The sequence below is a fragment of the Solanum pennellii genome, chromosome 9 (assembly GCF_001406875.1).
Source record: "Solanum pennellii chromosome 9, SPENNV200".
Lineage (NCBI taxonomy): Eukaryota > Viridiplantae > Streptophyta > Magnoliopsida > Solanales > Solanaceae > Solanum > Solanum pennellii.
This window is the reverse complement of record NC_028645.1, coordinates 75319861-75341642: the sequence shown is the minus strand read 5'-3', so window position 1 is coordinate 75341642 and position 21782 is coordinate 75319861. Positions and strand designations below refer to the sequence as shown.

At 32.5% G+C, this 21782-nt stretch overlaps 2 protein-coding genes and 1 long non-coding RNA gene across 3 annotated transcripts; 1 reads left to right on the top strand and 2 right to left on the bottom strand.

Moving 5' to 3' along the window:
* On the top strand, positions 1–2257 carry LOC107031218 (2-methyl-6-phytyl-1,4-hydroquinone methyltransferase, chloroplastic). Its single transcript, NM_001323468.1, has 3 exons — positions 1–557; positions 1273–1579; positions 2102–2257. The coding sequence occupies exons 1-3, from the start codon at positions 1–3 to the stop codon at positions 2255–2257; spliced, it is 1020 nt and encodes a 339-aa protein (NP_001310397.1).
* Positions 2258–3114: 857 nt separating this feature from the next.
* LOC107031217 (peptidyl-prolyl cis-trans isomerase CYP63) lies at positions 3115–11059 on the bottom strand. Its single transcript, XM_015232506.2, has 14 exons — positions 10883–11059; positions 8570–8671; positions 8370–8424; positions 6767–6855; positions 6149–6173; positions 6004–6042; positions 5806–5923; positions 5465–5625; positions 5011–5344; positions 4817–4923; positions 4552–4732; positions 4079–4438; positions 3916–3996; positions 3115–3720 (listed from the first exon to the last, which is right to left on the bottom strand). The coding sequence occupies exons 2-14, from the start codon at positions 8645–8647 to the stop codon at positions 3366–3368; spliced, it is 1983 nt and encodes a 660-aa protein (XP_015087992.1). The 5' UTR covers positions 8648–8671; positions 10883–11059; the 3' UTR covers positions 3115–3365.
* Positions 11060–19714: 8655 nt separating this feature from the next.
* On the bottom strand, positions 19715–21082 carry LOC114074095. The gene is made up of 2 exons (XR_003574571.1): positions 20728–21082; positions 19715–20235 (listed from the first exon to the last, which is right to left on the bottom strand). It is a non-coding gene; the product is annotated as an uncharacterized LOC114074095 (long non-coding RNA).
* Between the last annotated feature and the right edge of the window lie 700 nt (positions 21083–21782).

The following is a 21782-nucleotide window of genomic DNA, read 5'->3' as shown; positions in this document are numbered from 1 at the left end:
ATGGCAAATTCAATATTCATCTCTGGAACTCAAAGTTTGAGTGTTTGTAACAGAGTTTCCCCAAATGGGTTAGGCTTTGTTGGTTCAGATTTCAATGGGAATCAATTTCCCAAGCTGGGTTTATCAAGAACCAGTTATAAAATCAAAACCCTAGCTCCAATTTGCAGTATTTCAACATCTAGGCCAGCTTCACAGCCAAGATTCATACAGCACAAACAAGAAGCTTTTTGGTTTTATAGGTTTTTATCTATTGTGTATGATCATGTTATTAATCCTGGTCATTGGACTGAAGATATGAGGGATGATGCACTTGAACCAGCTGATCTTAATGACAGGAATTTGACTGTGGTGGATGTTGGTGGTGGCACTGGTTTCACTACATTGGGTATAGTTGAGCATGTAGATGCCAAGAATGTTACAATTCTTGACCAATCTCCTCATCAATTAGCTAAGGCTAAGGAAAAGGAGCCTTTGAAAGAATGCAAGATAATTGAGGGTGATGCTGAGGATCTTCCATTCTCAACTGACTATGCTGATAGATATGTATCTGCTGGAAGGTTTATGTTGCTCCCTCTTTAATTTTTCTAGCTCCGCTTTCAAGTTGCTTATAGTATGCTCCCTCCGTTTCAATTTGTTGGTATGGTTTTGACAATACTTTTGAATACTATGGTGCGTTTTAATCTTGTGGCGTTAAACCTGTCTAAATAGAAAGTTGAAATTAAAGAGTTCAAAGAAACATTCTTTTTGAAACGGACTAAAAAAGAAAGTGAGAAAACAAATTGAAACAGAGGGAGTAGTTGATTGCCTTTGGGTTTTTTGGATGTTACGGCTTAACTTAATCTGATAGAATGGTGTTTCACAGTAGCATTAGTCTTAGTGAGTACCACTGACTGGTTTTGATTCTGCAGATATTTGGTCTCAAAGTTCAACACTTGTGTGTTAATTTTCCATATGGTCGGTCATTTTCAAGCATGGTTTATGCTTCCCTGTCCCTCTTGACCTGTTTTGGATGGTATATCTGTAATGTGGTGTTGGAAAGCTCTATGCATGCGAAAGAATATGAGAAAAGTCTTTTGACAATATGTAAGGCAGTAGTCACAAGTCGTGGATAGTTTGTATGGATACTAAACTCGGAACTAATAAGTACATATTTTGGCAGTAGATAGGTGCATTGATTTTAGTTTTGATATTTTCATTCTTCAATTGAAAAAAGCTGCAAAGATTTTCTGGAATTTGTCATAATTAAGTTCTTTGATCGTCTTTTCCTCTCAGTATTGAATACTGGCCGGACCCACAACGTGGAATCCGAGAGGCATACAGAGTTCTGAAACCTGGAGGAAAGGCGTGCTTAATCGGTCCTGTGCACCCTACCTTTTGGTTGTCTCGTTTCTTTGCTGATGTGTGGATGCTCTTCCCTAAGGAGGAAGAATACATAGAGTGGTTTGAGAAGGCAGGATTCACGGACGTACAACTGAAGAAGATCGGCCCAAAATGGTATCGTGGAGTTCGAAGGCATGGGCTTATCATGGGATGTTCTGTTACTGGTGTTAAGTCTACACCAGGGGATTCACCACTGCAGGTAATTTCTTATGTACTTCCACCAATGCCCTAAAACAAAATTACTTATTTAAGAGTACATAATTTGGTTTTCCTGTTCTGATAGTTTTATTGTCTTTGTTTCTTCTATTGGGAGAGGGTTAATTGTTCGAGTGAGCAGTCTGTAATATCTTGATAAAGTTTGGCCCATACCTTGTATTTGTGTTTAAAAATTCTCTTCACATGTATAAATAATTCATCTAGAACCCAGTAAGATGTCTTTTATATAAATTCAAAATTCTAGTTTCGTCTCTGACATCATGATACCATTCCTTAAACAAATAGTTATATGTTCACCATTTACAAGTTCTAATAAGTGAACTTTGAATGTATGTTATGATGTTAGGCTTTTCCTGCATCTCCTTTTATCCCACTAGATTCCGGAGCACATTCTTCCGATCTGTACAAGAGCAATATCTCCTTTTATCAGAACCAAAGTTTATCATTGTTTTTACCCATGTTCGTTCAATTACTTATATTAGCCTTGTTGTATGCATAATTGCAGCTTGGCCCAAAAGCAGAAGATGTGACAAAACCTGTAAATCCATTTGTCTTTATGCTGCGGTTCCTTCTGGGTGCAACTGCAGCAACATACTATGTTTTGGTTCCTATTTACATGTGGGTTAAAGACCAGGTTGTTCCTGAAGGCGAACCTCTGTGAGAGACCAAGCTACTTAATACTACTGGCTGATCCTTGTACCGTTGCACCTGGTTCTAGTTAGCGCAGTTGTGCATCTCACTTTTATGCCTAGAATTTTCTTGGTCTCGACTAAAGTTGATATAATTTTCCAAATGTAGACTCTACTCCTTTACTATAGCTCTTTTCAGATGACTTCAAACTTTTATTATTTGAACCTGGTGAGTTTGTTACTCCTTATAATGCTCCTACTATTTGTTTTGCAGTAAATCCTTTCCATATCTTCAAAATAGTACACCATGTTTATATATATATATAATAGTATCTTATTATAACTTGTATAATTTTACACAAGTATTGGAAGTGCAAAAAAGGTTTAATGAAGAACAACACTTGTGTAAAATGTTAGTTATGTCATATAACTTAGAATTTATCTTTTCAACGTATTGCAACCATATTTATTTATGTCTAACAATACTTTTATCCACTAAATTTGAATAATTTATCCGTCTATAACTAAGAGACATGTGTATAATATTTCAAAGTGCTAACCTAACAAATGCATAAAATTTACATTAGATATAACAAATCCTATCATAATAGAAAAGGAACGACTCCTAGATTTTAATGTTGGTGTCAACACACTGATGGGATAGGACTCAACTTGACATTGCTCTTGTACGAATGCCCACCTACCCTATTCCTAACAAGATAGGTGAACCCTATTCTAATTCACCATTTCATAATAGTGAAATCCTGTCTCAATAATAATCACTTTATTATAATCCTTTTTGGCTAGCTCTTTCATCAAATAGCTAAGCTCAAGGGTCATCAAATGTCATATGATCAACAGAAATGATTTATAAGTTCAAAACTTTGTATACGAACCCAACGCCAAATCGATATCTCAACTATTGAGAAATAACTTTTTTTTATAGTACGAGGCTAAATGAGACCCTTTTTCCATAAGTAAAACATTCAATGTCGAACTGCTAGTTTACTGAAACACAAAATGATAAAATTGAGTTGGAAATCCCAGCTAAGCGAACATCTGATGGAACAAGGTTTAAACCTAGGCCAAAAGTTTTCTGCAAATTTAGTCACTCATATATGAGCATGAAGGGTACAGAGATTAGTTTGTCCCAGAGGGACTGATATCCTCATATGAGACTAGACCCCTCGGTCGAGGTGGGGAGGTTGATCTCGAACTATTAGGTGATGCGGATCCTACTTTCCTACTGTGCTTCCTTGGAGCAGCAGAAGGGGATCGAGGAGTAGTAGAGTCGCGGCTTCTAGATCTTGAGGCTGACCTCCTAGTTGGAATAGAATGCTGATCATCTACACGAGGCCCAAGACGAGACTTCAATCTGTCACTGATTGGCTGCCGCTTTTCTCTAGGGGAAGGACTGCGTGAAGGGCTCCTACATCGACGACTCTCACGCCTAGGGCTGCGAGAAACACTCCTACTTCGACTCCTGCGCTGGTATCTAATGAACAAAGAAAACGGAAAGGGGATTAAGGGATGTTAAGTCATTTTTACATGCTTATAATCCTAAAAGAACCAAAAGAGTATACCAAAACTCAGATATCATAGACAGAGCATATTGAAGCACTGGAACTTTGGACGTATGAAGAGACATTCAGAACAAAAAGACCAATAGACAGAGATTCAAGAGGAAAACCTGGGGGGACTTCTGCCTCTTGGTGACCGTCTGTACTGTACCTGTGGAGAGCGACCAGAATAGCTTCTATAGCTTGAGTACCTAAAAAGATAACAATGTATTTTAGCATGCATAACAGACTTGCTCCTCTCACAGACATTTTTACTTTTGAACTCGCTTTTACCTATCACGATTCCCCTGAAAATTTCTCCCACTCTGGAAATGAGGCCTGTAAGATGAACGTTCAGGAGATGGGGTGCGATAGCGTCTTGCAAATGAATAACGATCAGTGAAGCCACGACCTTTACGGACTCGTTTTGAAGTTCCATCTGGAGAATGATTTCTGGATAAATCCCTGACAGGACTAGAGCGAGATGGCTGAGTAGCTTTTGGTGGAGGACTTTTTGAAAGACTTCTCTCCTTTGATTCAATTGGAAGACTTGCACCATTTTGACCAAGTCTACCAGGTACTTTTTCTGGGCTCATACTTCGACTGCTCCTGCCGCTCGGTCTTGGCTTCCCCTTAGGACTTGGTGTTGTGCTCCTGTTTATCATGCAAAGAGAAAGAATCCACTTGGTGAAGATATGTAACAAATATGAGCAGCTACAAAAAGAAGTGCCACATCATAAAACATTCAGTAAAGCTAAGGAAGGAACCTGGATCTGCTCGAATTATCAGATTGATGATTTGTGGAGAGAGTCCTGTCGTTTTGTACATCTCCACCATGACCATTATTTGGAAGCTTAGCGTTCTTAGATACTTCACCCTCTTCAAGATTCTGTTGCTGCTTCAAAACAGCTTGTCCTTTGACAGGGTTTGACAATTTCTTCACCAAACCTGTAACATAAGATCAACGAATAAATTGGTGAATCTGCTTATAATTCATGTTTTTCCACCTCCGTGAATAAACAAGAAGTTGACCTTTTCGTGCAGAATTATTTGGCCTGTCATTTTCATCATCAGAGCTATCACCGCTGCTGCTGCTGCTCATGCTCTGACTGTCTGTGTCACTAGAACTCTCAGAGCTCCTGAATGCAATGAAAACAAAATAAATCAACTGAACCAGCAATCAAGTAAAGCTTAATAACACAAATAAGGGCGGACATAAATGATACCGCTTGCGTCTCGATCTTTTATTTCGATCAACTCTTCTGCTCGTGCTCTTTCTACCTTTTCTCTTCCCATGTCGACTCCTTTCTTTCTTAGTTGACCTCTTCCTCTTCTTACGCCTTCCATCACCTGAAGAACTAGAAGAATAGGAGTCCAGCTTAGAATCTGAATCAGAGTCTGAAGAGGAATCAGTATCTGTCTCAGAACTGTAAGAATCAGATGAAGAGTATCTCCTCTTTTTCTTTTTCCTTCTATTGGTGGATGATTTGCGTTTCCCCTTTTCTTGACTGTCTGAATCATCATCAGAGGAAAGAGCTCTCGCGGACTTCTTATTTTTCCCTAGAGGTGAGGCAAAAAATATATGAATGAACAACAGAAACAAGACCACACAACAATCTCTTATAGATAAGGTAGTAACACTGCAGCAGAGTAGTCTTAGTCTTAGAGAGAGAAAATCACCTTTCTCTGCTTTGGGTGTATCATTACTTTTCTTCTCAGACAGTTCGCCACAATCCACAATTTTCACAAGCCCAGATGGCTTCCCACTGTCTGTTCCCAGCTGTTCAATTTTCTTCACTAAATCCATTCCCTTTACAACTTTTCCAAAAACAACATGCTTCCTGCAGCAGAAATGTAGATGCTTCACGATAGGAATTAGGTATTGACACACTGTTATAACCAAAGTTATTTATTCTCCTAGTAGAGGATTTGGAGTACAAGCCAAGAGGTATGTCAGGGTTCTTAGTGAAAGACAAAACATGGTTGAAACTAATGTACACTCATATATATCAGATAAATACCCGTCGAGATGGGGAGTTCTCTTAAATATAATGAAGAACTGGGATCCATTTGTATTAGGACCACTATTTGCCATTGAGAGAAGACCAGCCTCCGTGTGGGCAACTTTGAAGTTCTCATCTAATAGAGAAAAAAATTACAATCAGCATCACAATCATATAACCACTTATTCACCACTAAAAACATATAGACTAATCTACCTGGAAATTTCCCTCCATATATACTCTCTCCACCAGTGCCTGCAATACATTAAAAGTTCGTGCCTTACTTGTCTGGCCAAGAAGTTGAAGTTAAAGATCCTCTGCACCAATTGTCAGTTCAGGGCCCAGAAGGAGAAAAACATACCATTCCCTTTGGAGAAATCACCACCCTGTATAAAACAGAAAGAGGTAATGGGACTGACGATAAATCCCCAATATATTGACTAAGAGGGAAAATCTAGAAGCCTTATGCAGATTGCAGAAGAAACAGAAAGGAAAAAGTGGATATATTCTTAATTGACAGTTTTATTCATCAAACCAAGCCCTAACAGCGCATGAAACAAATCAGCTGATATTTATCCTCGCACAATTAATTTCTCATTTAAAATAAATGACAAGTACAACAGAAATATATCTATACTGCTTCACAAGAGATTCGTAAAATCTATAAAACAACCCCTTCGTTATCCCATACATTAGGAGAGAAGGTCACAAAAGAATTTACTCATCATATTGAAGGGCTAGTAAGATGGGGCTACATGATTTAAGATAATAATTGTGCCGATGCAGGAAAAAAAGGAACTTGTGAACTTCAAACCCATATTCCGGAATTATCACATATCAAGCTGGAAGATACAATTGTTATTGTTATTCCTATGATACCCGAACTTAGGTAAAATTAATATAAAGATACATCATACTCCTAAATTGTTTAATTCTCCAAAGGACAAAGAATGTAATATCAAAGAGAGAGAGAACATACTTGTGCCATAAACCCTTTTATTACACGGTGAAATAAGCATCCTTTGTAGTGCAGAGGTTTTCCAGTAGATACTCCAACTCCCTTCTCACCTTCAAAATACAACATATCATTGAAATCACAACACTCATAAGATCAACCAATTATGCTCGTGAAATCATGCAAGCACTGAAAGCCAATGAAAGGAAAAATCTACTAATGTAGAAAATGAAAACAATGATAATAATCAAAAGACCAATTCACAATGATGATCCATTTCTATGCAGGAATATGTGATTTCTTAATGATTCGGTGCACACATGAAACGGAAGATATTCAAATTTTTAAACCAACCTTTTCCCTCATCAAAAATATAATAAAATTAGTAGCGTTTTAAGAAAATGACCACTGCGTCTAACTCAACCCCAATAACTAACTCATTTAGATGAGGATAATTTAAGGTCATATAAGGAGACAACAACATATTCCCTTGATCAATGTGAGATACCGACACGCCCAGACTCGAACAATTAGAGAGGTTGAACTAGGCCCATGGTCTATTTTCTCATAATATCAGAGCCAGACCTCATTCTTGTATTTCCCTATTTGGATAACTGCCATATGGAACATAACATGCGGGATCCACCATTAGAAAACAAGCCATATGGATAGGTGTAACACTGATACCATGTTAAAACTTCAAAAAAATAAACACTGGGCCTAACTCAATCCCAAACATTAGCTCATGATTGAGGATTTAAGACAGACACAATAGCACATTCCGTTAACCAATGGTATACACTCTAACAAGCAGCAGCACAAATAAACTTCCAGCTCGACAGATACAATAGCACATTCAGTTAACCAATGATATACACTCTAACAAGCATCAACAGAAATAAACTTCCCGCTCTAAGTTACAAATCAATCATTCCAATTCCTTTGACCACAAATAACATTACATTTCCTAATCAGCACAGTTTTATTCAGGGAAAAAAGGGACAATAAAATAACTTAATCCAAAAAAAAATGCAAATCCTGCACTTGAAATTCCAGAAATTGTTGGACTATAGCTATTATTATTCACATATAATATCAAAATGATTGTCAAAAAGATCGTTATTTAGCATAAAACTCTGGGATATTTGCTTGGGTGAAAAGGTGGGTAAATCTAGTTCAATGTTGGATACATAAAATCATACTTTGATTGACTAGAACAGGAATTCACAAAACACTAGACAGTCTCCAATTTTTTGGAGCAGAATTTTGTATGGTGTTTCTAGGCCTACACTATGACAGGGAAGTTACGATTTTCATTAAGGCAACGGGACTTAATAAAACAATGGATAGTCTCACAATTCCAGAGCAGCATAATGATGGTATTCACTGACCTACAGAAGATTTTCCTCAAGGCCCTTCACAATGATGCACGACTTATATTCCACTAAGTAACACACATTTAGAACCTTTGCTTAATTCCTATCCAGACTAGAAATGTGACAAAGATAGAACTGAAGAAGCTTTTCCTTACTTTTTTCTTATTCCCCGGGAGAGGGGTTATGGGAGCCTCAAGGCTCAAACGAAGTACCCATTTAGCACAAAGCAAATAAAGTATCGAGAAATATACCTGTGCAGAGCGACCGGAAATTTTCTGCAGTTCTTGGAACAGTATCTGCAAAGAGCTGCACATTTCCAAAAAATAACGCTCATTTGAACATAGGACATATCAAAAACAGTTTCAAGACATGGTTTCATATGGAAGAAAAAAAAAATATCCAAAAGAGGAAGAGATCCATGAAGGTTGGTAAGATTTAGTTCATATATTACCTCAATAACAATTTTTTCTGCAGCATCTCCATCAACTGATACATCTAAGAATACAAGAGGGTTTTTCTTCTTACTCATCCTGTACCTCAGGCCGTAATGATGCTGAAATATCATTTCAAGTTATGAAATATTCTGAACGAAAGAGATTCATAATAATTCTTTGATTGTTAGATCAAACTATATAACTATCCTCGCAAATATGGAATTCTTAATCATAGGTGTCATGGAGGGAGGGTGGTAGAGGATGACAGGAAAGACACAAAAACATGTGATATATTTTCCATACATAGACAGCAGATTGGAGCAGAAGTCTCTGCAACCATCTTAAGAGGAGTCAACGACTACTCAAATTTCGAATGAGACTCTATCTACCACCATTTGAAGCTGCCAAAGACAGACTAAAAGTGTATCCTGCCCAACTCGTCCAGAGTTGAGCAAGCTGAGTTGGGAGTAAATGCAATTATCAGTCAATTCACACACAACATAAATTAAACCATAGAGAAAGTTTGTTAAGTACCAAAAAAGATCATCAACAACTTCAAACATTTTCCCTCTCTATAAAGAAAAAATAGGCTATTTTTCTTAGTTGATTTGGTAAATGGTAACTAAGGAAATTATAAAACAGACAAAAAACTAAAGAATGTTAGAGTTGGAAGGGCTGAGTTATAATCCATTCAGTCCAAATTGACTCAAGCCAACTTTGAACAAGGGCACCATTTTTAACCGCCTAATGATGACCTAGCCTGTCCATTTGACACCACTAGTACTTCGTTACTTGTTGAAACTATTGCACTTGATTGCTTACAGTAAGTATTAATATGACTCCTCACTAGCTCACTCCTGTCACATATGGAAATTATGCTTAGGCACGAACCAATTGTAACAATTGTCTTATCTGTAGTATATAATGTTAAACCTTCAAATGTCCAATATCACCTATGCATCCAAACAATTACAGCTACAATTGAAGTTTAAAAGCAAACAGACACAAACAGAGAGAGAGGGGGGGGGGGGAGGTTTAATAAACCCATCGGACAAACACATTTTCCGGGAAAAAAGGGCAAACACATTTAAAGAGTTTGCCCTTTTTGCTCTCGGAAGATTTAAAGAGTTCTTAATAAACCCTATGTGACTTGTAAATTACAAAGCCCATTGGGCTAACATATTCTTCTTTCCCCCGACTTCACACGCAAGGAAACACCTCAGTAAAAAAAAACCCCAATCTCTCTGTAAAAAGCTTTGTTCGGCTGTGACAAGAAGAGAACTCAAGTGAAGAGTTGATCTTCTCTTTTCCAACAATGACTATTAGATCTCATGATAGCGAAATACCCAGTTATGGTAAGATTTTAGCAAGAAACACCATCTGGGTTTTTATCAAACTAAAAAAAAGTGATTTTTCACTATATGTTGATTTCGTTTCTCATTCTCTTTAGTATATTTACTACTCTACTATAAATATCTATAACTCTACTACATCAATCCAAAAAAATGAAGAACAACATCGGATGGGTGCAGACCACTCCCGAATGGGCCTACGGTGTGCAATATGGATTTAGTCCGGGCTCCAATGTGAGCTCTGGACATTCGATGGGAAACACAAAAAGAAATAAAAAAATCTAAGAAATGAACAAGACAAAAAGAAATAAAATGTGCATCAATCAAGAAAGTCATTGCACTCTCAATTGAAATTCATACCGTTAGAAAAATTGTTTACCATTAGTTTTTAACGTCGTTATGTTAGAGAGACCAAAATTGATTAACTTAAGTTAAGACTTAAAGGATTAAAAATGTTCAAGTTATATTCGAAAGACTTTTAAAATGAACCTACTCCCATAGGTAAGGGATAATCCTAGCCCAAAACTCAAAACATTTTCCTTCGTACCGAATACACCCTAATACTTAATCACTGCAAACCAAACCAATCTGGAAACTATCATACACAGAACACTGAACAAAAATTAATTAAAAAAAATCAACTTTTTGCTTAGGGAGAAAAGGGCAAACTCCTAAATCCCAGTTCGAAGCAGCTAAATTCCCAGATCAACGAGAACATTGTAAAATGCATATGCTGTAAGAGAAATTAAGAAAGATTCTTCTGGAAAAAAAGGGCAAACTCTTAAACCCTAGTAATAGTTCACAGGAGCTATAACTCACATCAGCATGCTTCACATTTTTTCACTGTAAAAACCATAAATTTGCAGATGGGTGTGAACATAAAACCATGATTTCATATCAGACTAACAATTGCAGATAAAAAAAAACAATAGCAACAAGCAGAAGAAGAAATCCACAACTTAAAAGAGTGCTAATTACCAACAACAGCGATTTGGATAGTGCCCAAAGTGACGAAGACGTCCACAAAACTGCGAATTAGCTTAACAAAGAGAAGCCTCCATTTTTTTTTTCTTGGAGGCGCGATGGAAGTGATGAAAACTTTGAGTTCACTAGTCTTTTGTAAACATATACTATTTCTTACCATACGACACAAAAAATTACTCTATGTTATCATTAATAAAAAAAAGGAAAATTAGGTTTAAAATGGTTAATTTTTCAAATATTGGTAATATTTGAAAAATTATCAATAACTTGCAAGAACAATTTTTTGTTAATCATATGGATATTATTTTTATGTTATTAATATATATGAGTTAAATCTTTAAAGTCGACTTCTTTAGCTTAGAATTTTATCATAGCTAAAACGTGTTTTGAAAAACAGAGTAAAGTATTATATAGAAGTAGAGATAACAAAAAAGAAGAAGATATTATTAAAACAAATTCCTTTCGAGTTCATTTGTAATGGTTCGTGAATCATGAGTTATTATAGTTATCTTTCCCCAATAGATTCAATGTTCACGCTAGGATTCGCGCTATTATTGTATTTGGTGAAGATACTAGATATAATGTCGTCTATAATTGTTTAGTCCCAATTGTCAAAGCATTGTCAACTGAAACTCGACCTCTGGGAAAGTGGGCAGACAGTCGATTTCAAGACTCGACTTCTATTTAATGCTTTCATTAATTTTGCAGGTTTAGCTACTTCAAAATTTGGGAGATTGAAGTTTTAAAAGATTTAGACTTATCGTCAGGAGTTTGACTTGCTAAAGCTTATATATGTCTACGTTTCAAACAAAAACATGTTTAAAATTAGATTTATAAAAAGTCAAATAAAAATGTTTAAAGTTTGACTTGACAATTTTAAATTCGAACTCTTTAATCTTAAGTCTGATTTAATAATCTAATTTAACATTTATATATTTAAATAAAATTTGAACTAACAAGCCTTGACATATTTTACAAATTTGAATTCAAATTTCACGCTTGATTTTTTCAACCCACTTCAAATCCAACCTCAAATCTATATATAAATACATTGCTCAAAATATTTTGGAATTTTTGATCAAATTAAGTTATTATTTAAATCAATTTATTAAAATAGTATGTTTTAATCTTATTTTACAAAACTAGTGTAAACGTATTTCTCAGTAACGTTTTATGATATTTTTATTTTAAAAATTTAACGAACTAAAATTGCTGAAGCTGACGACGTTAAATGAATAAACGTTACTATGAGTAACGTTTTAAGCCCATTACGTAACCTAGGCCCACGTCTATTATTTATCGAGCTACTCAAATAAACGACGCCGTTCTCGTTGCCTCAACTATTTTTCACCCCAATTCAAATTCATTTACCTAAAACCCTTATGCTACTAGCGATGCAAGAAATTTCCATCCCTTACAACTCCATTTTCAATTCTTGCGGTTTCTAGAGGGCGTAGTAAAGCGGTGGATCAATCATTTGTTTGTTTGCAGGTGACTTTTTGGTACTGAGTAATGTAATTGTTTTCGAGGTGTGTTGTGATTTTATATTTTTTCGAAGGACGAGCAATATGATATAGCCTGGAATAGAGTATTTTTTTGTGTGTTTGATGTATGCTATTTCCTTATAAAATAGTATAAGAAATGCTTGTATTTAAGAATCGTATCTTCTCGTATTTATATTGTTTTTGTTTTGTAGAATACTAAATAGTTTCAATCAAATAACTTTGATTCTTGTATGTCGGGTTATTTTTTAGAAGATTCATATATATTGTAAAGTGAACATTGAAAAATAATCTTTTCTAGAAGTTGCACAAGTAATGAGTAATGGTTTCTCTCTCAGAAACTTGATAATGTTTATACCATTCTCATGTCTTAATTGACAATAAGGCGCCCAATCAAAAGGTGACCATTTACATCCGGTGTTCGTAGGCGAGGAAAAGGTGGTGTTTCTGGTAGGAGGGCACGTGCTATATACTGAGACTTGAGAGAGGACGAGTTCCTATTGAAATGGATGAAGTAGCCTCATAAGATGATCAGGCAACTTGTGATATTGGTTCCACTTCAAGGGGTCACACTCAGGAATTCAGTCATATAGCATCAGGTATGACATCAACCAATAAATACTGAGATTGTCCCATTATCCCATACATAGCGCCACAAATATCAAGGGATCCTAGTCTTTTGTCGCTTGAGAATGTCTTTGAGAGTTATCAGCCTCAATATTTTGAGAATTTCCCAAATTTTACCTCATCGCATGTGCCAATGTTCATGGAAACACCTGATGCCATGAACAATTTAGAAGACTCCAACATCGATATAGAAGGTAATGAGTTGGATGATGCTGATGAAGTATATGGTAATTATTCCGAGAATGCAAGTGGAGGTGGGAAATCGACAGTGAAGACAGGGGTGACTTTACAGTGTTAAAAAAAGATACGTGTCTTAAGCCCCCAAATTTAAGGAGCCTCATTTTTTTTTTATAATAATAGGTTATACGTTATTATTTTTTAACAAATATTGAATACTATTTGTAGAAAAAATAAACATTTAATGAAAAATGAAGTGATTATTAGAAGAAATTTGACATATTTTGAGTACTATATCTTATTAAAAATAATTTAAAATAAGAATGGTTATATTATGAGGTGAAAACTAGAAGAAATAAATTATATAAAAGTTATTAACAATTTAAGTTTAAAGGCCCGTTTAATTTTTACTTTAGGCCCCTAATATGCTTGAGCCGCTCCTGAGGGAAGAAGAAGCGTATAATTTTTCCTAGCTTTGTGGGACTGGTATTTTAAAATCTTTACATCATTTTCTAAACAAAACTTCTCCTTTTTTGGTTGTATAATTGAAAAATTGTTCTTACTTGTCAGGGAGTCACCATCTTAACCAGCATGGCGTACAGAAAAAAATAAAAAGTAGCAAAGGCTCTGTAATAACAAAAAAAAAAAGAAGCAAAGGATAAATCACGAGGCAAAGACTTACAAGTATGCGTACTGTTCTTCCTGTTCTTAGCCTTGTAATGACCGAAAACAAGGTGTTATACTAAAACTTATTATTGAGTCAATTACTAATAAGTATCAAATAGAGAAGATGTATATATGTTTGTACGATAAAACATAATTGGTATTGTTGATTGGAGCTGCTGTCTGCATTTTTCCTATGATAAGTCTTTGCTATTAAAGCTGACTAATAAACTGAGTTTGCACTAACAAAGTAATTAGTCAAATTGAGGTTGAAAATGTTCAAAAAGAGATAAATGAAAAAGCAGTTCAAGCAAACACTTCAGAAAAATGCTATCAAGCAAATGCCCACGAAGTGAAGCAAGTAGCAATGGTAGCACATTTAATCTTTATAATAAAAACGTTCACATTTTTAAGGTAAAACATTACTCTATAGCTATATTTGCGCGATTGAATTCTTAAAAAACGTAACATGACTCAAAGTCAAGTATTATAAAACGTATTTGTGAGTAACGTTTTTAGTGTAAAATATTACTATGAGTAACGTTTCTCAACCTAACGCCGTCAGATTTTAAAAAAAATAATACCCTAAAACGTTACTGTGGAATACGTTTATGCTAGTTTTGTAAAAATTTAAAAAAACGTATTATTTTGATAAATTGATTTAAATAATGGCTTCGTTTGGTCAAAAATTCAATATATTGTGTCAATTTTCATTTAATTATGATGTAAATTTCTTTATTGTTATTGTTCATAATAGTGCAACGAATCTGTGTGTATAAAATCTGAAATACGTTTTAATTTCATGGCTTCAACATATATATATATATATATATATATATATAACGTTACTGTGAATTACGTTTATACTAATTTTGTAAAATATTTAAAAAATATTATTTTGGTGAATTACTTTATGTAATGGCTTAGTTTGGTCAATACTTTTTTGTGAGTATATGCATTCAAAGAACAAGTGTTCTGTAGTCTCTTCATATTCACCACATAATAAACACCTTGTGTCATTTGCAGTCTTTTCCTTGTCAATATCTTTCATGCATTGCAAGCCAACTTATGAATCCATGTTTAAGAATGTTCAGGCTGCTCCATACTCCTCTCCACCATGGCCATTCCCACATCTCCATTTATAACCACTTTTAATGGATTTTTGATCTTTAATGATTTAATTTTTTATTTAACAGATAACAAAATGTTAATAAGATAAATATATTATTTCTCCAATAATTTGGCGCAACAGAACAATAATGTAACTTTATATAATGCTCGCGACAATTATTTTTTTCTCGCTCGCCAATCTCAATGGTCTCTCCCTCATCTCTCTCGCTTTTATATGTGTTTGTATAAAAGCGAGAAAAAATTGTATATATAGATATATTTTCATTTCCTTCTCTCCCCTTTCCCATATCTCACTCACCACTCTCTCAAATCTCACTCACTTCTCTCGCTTTGTACAAACACTAATCTATATGTCGCGTTTGTGTTTGTATAAAGCGAGAAAAAATTGTATACACAAATACAACATATATTTTCGTACGTCCTATACAGTTATGATTGTACAACTACAGATCTTCCTCTGCTGAATTTCTTTTGTTTTTCTCTCTTTTCTCGTTTTATACAAATACAGATTATACATTGATTCTTTTGTATTTGTATATCAAAACAAATTATACATTTGCTTCTTTTCTATATGTATAGTGAAATATACATATTTATAGTCATAGCTAACATAAAGTTTGTTATAGAGTGCAATTATGCAAACTATAACTAAAGAATACAAATATGATTTTTGTGTTTGTTATATGTGAAAGTTATTTTTTATATTTGTGTAGGGGTGAAATAGTAGAATATTATAATTTTATTGGGTTATCGATTTATGCAATAAAATAATATTAAAAAATTGAAAACAACCCGATAAGTAGATATTTTATTTTTAAAAAACCAACTCAAAATTCAATAATCCAATAATAATAAACCAATAATATTTTTTTCAATTCAATTTGTTGATCGATTTTAGTACTCATACCCCCTCTAATTGTATTTACGTACTAGGAGTATCTAAATTTTGTTATATTATTGAATAGGAAAACCAGAAGAAAATAGAAGAAAATGGGATAATTTTAATTGAGATAATTTTCAGTGTGGTGTAGTTATTTTGTTGAATTAGTGTGGTAAAAGTTTTTTTTTTTAATTGCCGTTATTTTAAAATTTTAAGTACTATGATGGACAACAATGGGAGACTGACGGTTCTTTTAATAGGCGTTTGACCATGCGATATAAAATTATAAGATGAAATTAGTGTTTAAATATTCAATTTCATATCGTGAAATGAAATTTAAAACTCTTTAAAAATCACGACTTGTAATTTTTCAAATATAAAAATTACCTCATAAGGTTATATTTTGTAAAAACAATCCCTCCCTCCCCACCTATATATACTAGTTAGTTATTTCATATATAAATATAAATAAAATTTATAATTCATATCATTACTTTTTAAATCATTTATATCATGAAATTTTTCACTAACATATAATTTATTATTAGTTCAAATCAACTTACACTTTACCATTTATATTCACCAACTTCATAATTTTTTTATCAAATATATTTACCAACCAAAATGAGCAACAGATGACTCAAAGTAACAATGTTGGTTCGTCTTCTCAATCATATGAATAAGAAACGTAAGTTCAACTTGAAAAATTATTTATAATATGTAAGAGAATTATATTAAAGACTAGTACACCACATTTTATGATTAACTCGGGCTTACCTCTTTGATAGTCCTGACTCCTAATGTTGTGATTGCTGGTGTGAAGGCAATGTGAGTAATCTACTTTCTTTATAGTTAAATTTGTTTGTATTTGCTTTTCCGTTTTTTAAAATATTACTAATTTCTCATGTAATACATGATATTGTAATCTGTGAATGTTCAATATTGGATTGTGATATGATGACTTGTTTATGCATTATCAATAATAACATACTCGATGTAATACTGCATAGTGGGGCGAGGTAGAGTGCAACCGTATCTTGGAGGTAGAGAAGCAAATGTAATAAACTAATCAAGAAGAATGAATTATTTCACCACCACTGAGCATCAACCACGGTCCTAAATATATGGTCACACAAGTAATATAGCTAATGAATTTATATAACTCATGAACACAAGAAGATCATTCACGGGTAGTAATATTATTAAATTATTATATGAATCAGTCAGTTTGAGTTTTTCAAATCAAATCATTCGTGCTGGATTTTAAAATTTATAAATCAAATCAAACTAATAAATTCGAAATTTTCGATTTGAGTTTTTTTGAAATTTTCGAATTTTTGAATTTTTTTGATAAAGTATTCATACAAACATATAATTAACTTGTATTTCAAATAATTTTTGGACCTATCAAAGTACAACATCTAAGGTTTACTTAAGAAAACAATACAAGATATGATACGAGTACAATAAAAATAATAATGATATCATATAAAACAAATATTGCAAATAAATATGTCATATGAAAATAATTATAATTTAAAAATATTAAATCAGGGCTAAAATAAGTCTTATAAGTATCAATTGCATGACTAAACATCAAATAAAACTAAAATTAGGTTATTGATTTTAATTATTCTAAATCAATGTAAAACTAAAGAACAAATATTTAATATTGTTGTCATTCTTAGTGTTCTATTAATTTTTTTGTTAGCACTAAGCATTAGTATTGATTTGATTTGAGATTTATTAGAGTTACTAATATTTATGGACTATAACTTATATTGGACCATTCAAAATTCTAATTCAAACTTGAAATAATATGTTAAAAGATAAAAAATATGAAAAAAGTATAGGAAATATTATAAATTATATCAAAATAAATACTTTTATGTTTAAAATAACTTTTTAAAATTATATATAATGTTGGATTGATTTGGTCTGAAATTGATTTTTTTTAAGTTAAAACCTAATAAACACAAACATAATTAGTTATTTTCCAATACTTAAGTCAAATCAGATCACTAGTCAGTTTTTTTTCTCAAGTTGACTCAAGGTGACTTTCGATTAAGATTTGCTCACATACACATAATATACAAACATATATTAGTGTATAGATCGTATATCAAAACATAATATACAAATTGATTTACGCTATCAGTTTTTATACTACCAAATTTTATATAGACATGTTTTAGTGTATGAATTATGTAAAAATTATGGTAAATACAAACTGATTTAGTTAATGAAGTGATCAAGTAATGGAGTTCTGAAGAAATAAAAGAGAATAAATGTATTATGTATGATAGAATTTCTGAATTTTCAGAAGTGAGAATATGAGGAAACAAAATTGTATCGAGAAATTTATGAAATAAATATCAACTAATGACAAGAAATTATGGAATTGATATCCTGTGTCAATTTTAAAACTCTTTATTTATGGAAAGTAAAATTGAATTAATTAATGATTAATAGAATCTACCATAATATATTTAAAAATTAGAATATATACTTTAATTCTGACTTAATAATAAGTACTCAAAATCATTTTTTTTAACTTAATAATTAGTGCTTGAATACTTTTTTATCTTATCCAAACATAATAATAATACTTTGAAATTATTTTAGCTTAAAAATATTTAAAATAAATTAATCCAAACAGATTAGAATAGAATTGTTTTTTACCAAGTTTTCATTATATTGTTCCCATGAGTAAATAAAATTATCTAACGCGTCAAAGAATTTGTGGAGAAAAAGGGTATAGTAGCATTGTATTCCACTGAAATTTCAAATGCTTTTTAACACACACACACATATATATATATATATATATATTATTTTTTTTAGTTTTTGATTTTTTTTTTCATTACTTCATCCTTCTTTTTCTTTTCTGGTATTCAATCGATAGGGACGTGCACTGTGTAGTTGATATTAAATATCGACCGGCATGCAATTGATTTTTTGAAAAATCAGTGGCGGAGTCAAAATTTTTAATAAAGAGATTTAAAATATAAGAAAATAAATATACGAACTAGTGAAAGGGATACTAATTCTGTTATATATATCTAGAATAACAATTATTAATTAAGTATTTTTAAAAAAAGAAATAATCTTATGTGAAATTATTCTTTCGAGACCTTTGCTGATAGTTTAGTTCATTTGACTTTTTCCTGCAAATCATTTCTTTCCCTTTCTAAAGAATGCCTATTTATGAATTTTTTGTTCATGATTCAGATATGCGATAAAATTCTTTTTTTGATAAAAATAACTATTTCTCGTTATAATAAAAAAGAACAAATTTTTAAACTCAATGTGAGAAGTGTAGGTTCTAAAGACATACATTTGAATCTAACCACATACACTTGAATCCAACCACATTGATATAATAAAAATTACCTAGATATATAATACAAAAGATCATGCACCTAGGATAACTAAAAGACATGAATCTAGACACTCAAAACATTATTTCGAACATTCTCTTTTTAAACTTAAAATGTTTTTTGTTTTCAATCTTCTTAACAATTTCAATTTCATTTTCATCATCCTAGCTCTTTGTTTACATGTTTATTCAATTTTATATAGACAATTCATTCTTCCTCACCATCTAACCTTTGGCTATATACTAAACACAAACTCACAAAAGACTTTTCTTCCTATATTGTGAAGTCCTTCAAGAAAGTTATTATCTTCACAAATTTGGAGCATTAACTCTTTTTTTGCAAATGGCAAGCCTTCCTAATGCTCTTTTATATCATTTGTTAGAAATATAAACATGCCCTTGATAACATCATAGACACAAAGAGGATAGAAGAGTGAGATAAACATTCATGGCATTTGATATCATTAGAAAAACTTCACTCTTACTCCCTCCGTCCAACAACACTTGTTCAGTTCAGAAAATGAAGAGATAATTGTTTTTTGTGTCTATTCATATAACACATTTCTCAAAGCATAAAATTTAATAAAGTTAAAAGTAATAAAGTGTGTCAAGTCAATAGTAAACAACTATTGTTGGACAGAGCAAATACATAATATCCTTTTACAGGTACTAATAGTCTTTTGAAATCACACCTATAAATTAGAAGTATTTATACATACACTTGAATCTAATCACATTAGTACCATAAAAGTTATCTTCATATATAACACAAAAAATCATGCATTTAGGATAACAAAAAGACATATTATCTAGACATGACTTAAAAGTTTACTATTTTCAACGTATATATATATATGGTCGACATGTGAAGAAAAAATAATCTACATATATATTAATTAATCTCAAATCATATCCATATTTTTACCTTAAGCAATCAAATTAGAGATCCCAGCTAGCTCTTCCTCTTCTTTTTCTATCTTGACTTGAACTGAATTGGAAAAAAAAACAATGAAGGTTATACCTTTTCCTATAATTTCTCCGTCTAGTGATCGAGATCAGAATTTTCACTCTAAAAATTAAAACACAATAAATAAATACATAAAATAAAGTCAAAAAGGGATTCACTTTTAGTATAGACAGGAATATGCAAATGAAACAGAATAGCACTTTATTAGAATGCCTAGAACCCTTTTACAGTAAGTTTGTTTTTTTGCTCACTTGTATAGAAAATTCCAAACCTATTTTGTGATATTTATGAGTACCACTATTAGAAATTTCCAAGTAATTCAACTACAGTAAAAAAAAAAAATAATAATTGACCTAACAACATACTCTATATAGTTAATTTTCCAACAAAGGAATATCAATCGACTCTCTGAACAAGGGTAGGTCAACAAACAATGGCTTGAAAAGCACAATTAGACCCTTGTTGCAACAATAAGTAATAAAAGAAGAAGAAATTGTGATAGCTAGGGCTTACTTGAGAGTTGGGAGTTTGGTGAATGAAGGGAGATAGAAATTCCGCGAAACCATCAACAGGTGATGCTGCCACATGATCTGATCTTTCCTCGTACGGAGCAATAGAAAAGTTTAGATCATGCTGGCAGCTTCAGCTGCTAGTGGTTCACGATCCAGTATTCTTCACATCTGTCCTAGATCTAGAACTTATAAGAATACACACAAGTACTTGAAATTAAGTATAGGAAGTGGATGTGTATATATATATATAAAAGGGTGAATGGAAAGAATGCACCCCTTTATCTTTGGGGATCTATCTAGGTAAGTCTTTGAGGTATAATTTATTAGGGTGAAAAGCTAGTGTGAAAGATGCATAAATGTAATAATTCATAATGTGTGTAGGATTTAAAATAAAAATAAAAAATGGAAGTGGTCCAACTATATATTAGGGTATATATATATATATATATATATATATATATATATATATATATATAGCTAATATAGCATATAGTGAGACAAGTTGAAATATAATCACGCCCACGCCACAAACCCATGCAGACAAATTAAAGGCAATCACCTCTTTCAGACTTTCCAAAATATACCCCCTTTTGAAGCCTTAACTTTTGTGGATATATATGTGTTTTAGCTTATAATATAATACTAAAATTTATTTTTACTTATCACGATTCATTTACGAATACTAATTTAATTAATTTCTGAAAGTAAATATCGAATTAGAGTATTTTAATATTTAAAATTCAGATGTTCGAAAACTATATGAAAACACTATATTGTTAATCATTCTTGTATAAATATGGCAAAAATTATATCTTAAAATGTTGGTCAAATTAAAGTCTATGCAGTTTGCCTCTCGCGAAGTGAAACATGATAAGCAAAAGTGAATAAGATTACCTGACAATCTTATTTAAAAGCAAAAGTTATTAGAAATAATATATTTCTAATTATTATGTCTCTTAGTTTTTTATCTGCGGACCTGATTCAGTTTCATGGTCAAATACATGCATAGTTTTTTTGGGGGGTGGGGGTGGGGGTGGGGGATGGGTATGATGTTGA

What these genes read in the sequence shown, in the direction of transcription:
- LOC107031218 (NM_001323468.1), top strand. Translation starts at nt 1, where the DNA reads ATGGCAAATTCAATATTCATCTCTGGAACTCAAAGTTTGAGTGTTTGT. An exon ending in AGATATGTATCTGCTGGAAG is followed by an intron (nt 558 to 1,272) that starts GTTTATGTTGCT and finishes TTTTCCTCTCAG; the next exon opens with TATTGAATACTGGCCGGACC. An exon ending in CAGGGGATTCACCACTGCAG is followed by an intron (nt 1,580 to 2,101) that starts GTAATTTCTTAT and finishes GCATAATTGCAG; the next exon opens with CTTGGCCCAAAAGCAGAAGA.
- LOC107031217 (XM_015232506.2), bottom strand. Translation starts at nt 8,647, where the DNA reads ATGAGTAAGAAGAAAAACCCTCTTGTATTCTTAGATGTATCAGTTGAT. An exon ending in ATATGGAGGGAAATTTCCAG is followed by an intron (nt 5,924 to 6,003) that starts GTAGATTAGTCT and finishes TTTCTCTATTAG; the next exon opens with ATGAGAACTTCAAAGTTGCC. An exon ending in AAAAGATCGAGACGCAAGCG is followed by an intron (nt 4,924 to 5,010) that starts GTATCATTTATG and finishes CATTGCATTCAG; the next exon opens with GAGCTCTGAGAGTTCTAGTG.